This window comes from Eurypyga helias, unplaced genomic scaffold (assembly GCF_000690775.1).
Source record: "Eurypyga helias isolate BGI_N326 unplaced genomic scaffold, ASM69077v1 scaffold29048, whole genome shotgun sequence".
NCBI lineage: Eukaryota > Metazoa > Chordata > Aves > Eurypygiformes > Eurypygidae > Eurypyga > Eurypyga helias.
The window spans coordinates 1-5,318 of NW_010265486.1; the positions used below are offsets into that span (position 1 = coordinate 1).

Sequence of the window (5,318 nt, forward strand, 5' to 3'; positions counted from 1 at the left end):
AAGGTCCCTTCGAACGCAAACCGTTCTGTGACATGACCCTGCTCCGCATACGTGTATCCCTGCTTTACGTCACAGGCACAGTCTGTTTAGGGAGCCCTTAAAGGTCAGTGAGATGAGTATCATGAGGAATTTCCTAACTGGCTCTCTCCCTATGTTGATTATAGTTAAGCACTGTGTAGTTACAGCTGGATTTGGCTTTCCACAACAATAACATCAGAAGCAATTGGCAGGCTGATAACTGTCTTTCAGTGAAATACTTACAGTCCTCCTTTGTTTACCTATGCCCTTCATAGTACAGTAGCTGTTTTGTTGTGCTCTAAGGCTGTACTTAGCTATAGTTGTAAGCAGCTCTGTGTAATTTTGTCTTTTAGTTTACTGAGGAAAAAAATGTACCAGAGCTATTTGGCATTTTGCAGTAGGTGGAATCTTGGATGATCCAGTTAATGCTGGGTCTTTGGGATTGTTATTAATGGATGGACAGCCTGTGTCTTCTGAACATGGGTGTAACTGTTGGAAAAGGCACTGCTGTCATGCACCTCTCATGGTCACCCACCACCTTAACCGGTAGGAGGGATTTGGTGGCTGTTGGCCAACCTCAGCAGCACTACAGGCAGACAGCGAGGACAAGCACTTGCGTGGGGGGCTCTTGCACATCGTGTTCCTGTGGAGCTGTGGAGGCAGTGGCTGTCCCGACATAGGCTGACTCTAAAACTGGAAAGGGGAAAAATAGTTCTCTTTAACTGCTCCATGCTGAGTGAGAGTCTGTGTCGTAAGAGGGACATTTTTAAAGGGCTCAAGTGATTTATGATTTCAGGTCCCCTGGTGATCCTAAACCATGTCAGCTGCTCATAGAATTCCCAATTCCTCTTTATTTATTTGCTCTTTGTACTGGCTGCACAGTGCCCTGGGCACAGATGTTATATAACTGCTGAATTTATAAACAGACTTATTGCAGTGTTTCATGCTCACTGAGTAAAAAGTGAGTCTGGAGTTGGGCAGACAGCACACTTGGTCTAACTTGAGCTCTGATAAGTATCTTGTGGAAAGCTTTCCATCATGCTTCTCAAGGTATCTTAAACTGCATGTCAGACATGGAACCCACTTTTTTAAATAAAAGCTTGCTATTTTATGTTAGTTGTTGAACGCACTCTCCAAGGTCAGCTGGATGGAAAATATTTCCACTGCTTGTTTTCAGTGAAAGACAGTTTTCCAAATAAATCTTCCTGTGACCAGCGTGAGCTTTAGTGCCGTAGTGAGGACCTTGGATGTCACTGTGTGGTGCCACCCAGTAAAATTACCTGCTTTGTCTGCCTGCTTGGTGCATGTGAGCAGTTCTCAGCTGTCTGAAGGCGAGTCGTGTGCAGCTTGCTGTGAAAGGGCAGGCAACGCACATTTGACCCTGTCCTGAAGAGTGGTTGCTGTGTAGGCCGGGGCTGTGTGTAAGACATCTGTAAGTGATGGAGAATCCTCTGCCCACAGACAAGTTTCAGACCCTCTTTGCGTGTTCACTTGGGATTCAGCAGAAAGGGTTTCTTTCCCTTGCACCATGCCTGAAGAGTGGGAAGCGTGGAGTTGCTTTCCCACAGGCAGAAGGTAGCAGAAGGCATAGATAAGGTGTCTCTGGCCTCTGTTTCTCTTCCTCCTGCCCTGTCGTTGCTACTCCTCTCACCGTTTTCACTTTGGCAGTCAAGTGGTGGCCTTGCCCAGGGCCTGGAAGTAGAGTGTGGGGGGGTACGGAGATGTATCTGGATGTGCTCCGGTGATGTGAGAGGTATCCCATGATAACAAATAAGGGATCTTTTTGCTCCTTAGGTGAATGACTGAGGCATTTTGCCAGTTAAACTTGATGTGCTTTGGTAATTGCTGGTATTGAAATAACTTGCAAAACTGCTCGCGGAAACGATCTGTCGTTGGAATTCAGTGATGCCTTTCCTTGGGTCATGTAGCGGTGGGCTGGCTGGGAGGTGGAGACCCTGCTGTGTTGCCTGTCTTGGAACTGGCAGAGCTGGGTGGGAAGCTGCCAGGTGTGGAGTTCTGGCAGGTGAGGAAAAGGTGAGAGAAACAGCCCAGCTGCTGGGGCAAGGACATAAATAATATATCAGCTGTGTGTGGGTGGTGGTGGGGGAGGAAATCAGGGGACCAAATATAGGTACTTGTCAGTGAGAATACAGCCCCTTCTTAAATGGGAATACTTGTTTCTGAGAAACTTCCTCTTGACCTTCAGTGTGAATGGCAAGAAAATATGTGAAGATTGTGGGTAAACTCAGAACCGCAGTACGTTTGTACTTAAGCTGGTAAAATACAACTGAGTTACTGTTGCATTCCATTACTGGTGAATGGAATGGTAATAGCACAGGAGATATTCCGGAGGCTTTCCATCAAGTCATTTCTAGCAGTCAGTGGGTAGAAGTGGCACAAGCTCCTCAAAACACACAGCCCTTCAGTGAGAAACTCTAGGTCCCAGTGGCAAACTGCTGTGGAAGCAAAGTGTGGGATTCAAGGGTATGTTTTCTGTTTGGCTGGTTACTGATCCCTGCTGGATTTGGTTTGTCCCAGGAGGGCACAGGGGTGCAGTTAATGCCTTGGTTGGAACATGCTTTACCAGCAGAATCGCTCATGCCTGCACAGTAACAACTGGGTATTTCACCATGGCTAAGGGCTTATTTAGGTTTTATTGTCCTGTCCGTTGTGTTACAGAACTCCTTTAGTGCAGACAGGTTTTCATTGGCTGTTCTGTTAAGTCTGTGCCTGAAAGAACGATCAAGTGCCCAGAAAATGTTTTGAGCAGGAGAATGTTCCCTCTTTTTCTTCCTTGTACTTAACTTTCCTGAAACACCGAGATATGTGATGTCTTTACAGAATTTACACCTAACTTCGCATGGTTTGGCAGGCAGAATCATCTCTGTCTGATGTAAATGAGACTAACCACGCTGATTTCAGCTCAGGAAAAGAATTCCTGTTCAGGGTGATTTGCAGATGCCTCTCTTAGCTGAAGGAGCCTTCAGCATGCCAGGAAGTGCTAGTTTGTAGGGGTACACCCAGAAATGGGTGTTTAGGAATAGAAATTTTAAGATTATAGTGCTGTTAAATACCCTATGACATGTCAGTATGATACACTGGGTGTTTTTCTTTTGTCTTTCTCCCTCCTCCCACACAGAGTGTGTCGTGGCCTGTCACAAGTTTGTCGAAGTCAATGCCCTGGGTCTAACAGTAGCTGCCCTTAGCAGCTATGATTCCAACATGAGAGCAGCTGCATATTTTGTCTTGGCTTCCTTTCGTTCTCATCTGGAAGGAGCTCGCTTTCGAGAGAAGAGTCAGGTAAGACCGAGTCAGCAGGCAGTTTGCCAGGTCAGATGTTTTGGGTGACAGGCACTGAGGGGGAGAGTCACTGATCTACTAGTCTGTCCAGATGCACGTGGTGAGAGCTAAAAGAAACTTTTTATCCTCTATTCCATTGGTTCTCTTCTGTTGCCTTGTGCTTCCTCCAGTTATAATCAGTGAGCAGAAAAAGGGGGGAAAATATGTTTTAGAAATTCTTAGGGATTTTATTTGTAGGAATGGAAATCCTGCTGGGATTGGTATTTGATTTGTGGTCTGACAGATATCCTAAAAGCTTACTTGCGCATTCACGCTCTGCTGTTGCATTTGTTTGGGTTGTGGTTCAAGCTTTTCTCCCCTGGGCTCTTGTGCTGCAGTTGCTGTATCTCTTGGATGCTGTGCAAAATGGAATCAGGCAACAGAACCTCAGGTTTACCTTCTCTTTGACCCTCTACATCGCTCGCGTGGCCCAGCAGATCCTGAAGCCAGGTACTGTAACCCAGGGTGCATGTTGAACTCCTGGGGTGTTAAACAGGAGACGGCCACCGCGTGTGGGGTAATGTCAGTGACTGATACTGGAGGACGTGATTGTGGTGACGCTGGTAGGAGCAGTGAAGTATGCTTTCCTGTGGTTCAGAGAAAGCATATTGCCTTACTGGAGAAGGGGGAAGTGGCATTTTGACTTGTGTCAAAACCAGTCTGATCCATCAGGGATGAAGCCACTACCTCCTCATAATTTTGGGGTGGATGTGGGCAGAGGAGCTGCTGAGTGAAACCAGGTGAGTGTGTGGGTCCTGTTCAGCAGATCAGGGTCGGTTGTCCTTTTGTCCTTGGGCCCTGAACCAATGTAAGTCGCCCTTGCAAAGGAGGATTGTGGCACTGGGGGGTAGTTCGGGGGTAAGGGACCTTGTGAGGGCTCTAGCTAAACCTTCTGTCCAAAGCAAGGCCAGCTGTGAGGACAGGCCACTTTGCTCAGGGCTTTATCCTAGAAAACCTCCAAGGATGGAGACTCCATAGTCCCTCTGGGCAACTTGTTCCACTGCTCGTGGGGGACACATCTGGTCTGTCGGTTAAAAGTTACGATTGCCAGGCGTGAGGTGTTTAGGCTGGAAATGCAGAGCAATTTGGCTCTCGCTTTGCTGCCGAGTTCGTTTTGTCAGTGAAATAACATTGGATTTGCTGGAGTCAGAGCCATGCTGAATGTTTCTCTTGGGTGCTTTGTGCCCACTCTGAACAAGCTTTTCATTTTGGGGAAGAGGCAGGAGGGATGACCAACAATATCACCAACCTTAGAGCAAAAGGCCTCCTTCTGTAATGAACGTGCTGTTCTGGCAGCTAGCTGGAACACTGGAAAACACAGGTTCCATTTATTGTTCTGCGTGGTTGTGTGTTGGGAATGTTGTCCTCCTCCGCAATAACCGCTGTTTTCCCTCCACAGAGGAGCACATGTATATAAAGGTAAACAGATTCCTTCTGTCACACCAGTATTTGGACCTGAAGAAAGTACCAGGGTTTTTCCAGCTTTTCTACAGCTTTGACTTTGAGGTAATGTGAGAATCCCATCTTGGTCCACTTCAGAAAATAATAGAAAAAAGCCATCAAAATGCCATGCAATCTTATATTTCCATAGGTAGTTAATGAGGCATGTTTGTTTTGTTTTATATTTTAATTGAAGTGTTATTTCTTTATTGTTTCTTCAGTAGTAACACCCAGAGAAATAGGGAGCTGTGCTGGGCATGCCTTGTGGGCACAATAACCGGGATGGATGTTGTGCCCTGGCTGCCTCACGTTCATATTTGAGTTTAGGTTATTAACATTGAGCTCAGTTGAGGTGTTTCAGAAGCAGCGACTTTTAAAGTTCCGTTGTCAGTGTGTATTTGGGCTGCAGAGTAACTTCCTGATTAACATTACTGGTTAAACGTGGTAGGGATGAAGATGGAGAAGTCCAGAAAAAACTGTTAAGCACCGTGCTGGCACTCCCAGGGAACCAGGGGTTTGTG

The 5,318-nt window shown here is 46.5% G+C and overlaps 1 protein-coding gene across 1 annotated transcript in view; it reads left to right on the forward strand.

Moving 5' to 3' along the window:
• Positions 1-3,157: 3,157 nt before the first annotated feature.
• LOC104513425 (nucleolar pre-ribosomal-associated protein 1-like) overlaps positions 3,158-5,318 on the forward strand; it is a gene marked incomplete at both ends in the record, with an annotated part of 8,742 nt that continues 6,581 nt past the window's right edge. The window contains 3 exons of the mRNA XM_010156766.1: positions 3,158-3,318; positions 3,696-3,807; positions 4,757-4,863. Of these exons, the coding sequence (XP_010155068.1) occupies positions 3,158-3,318; positions 3,696-3,807; positions 4,757-4,863 (380 nt within the window). The remainder of the gene's footprint in view (positions 3,319-3,695; positions 3,808-4,756; positions 4,864-5,318) is intronic.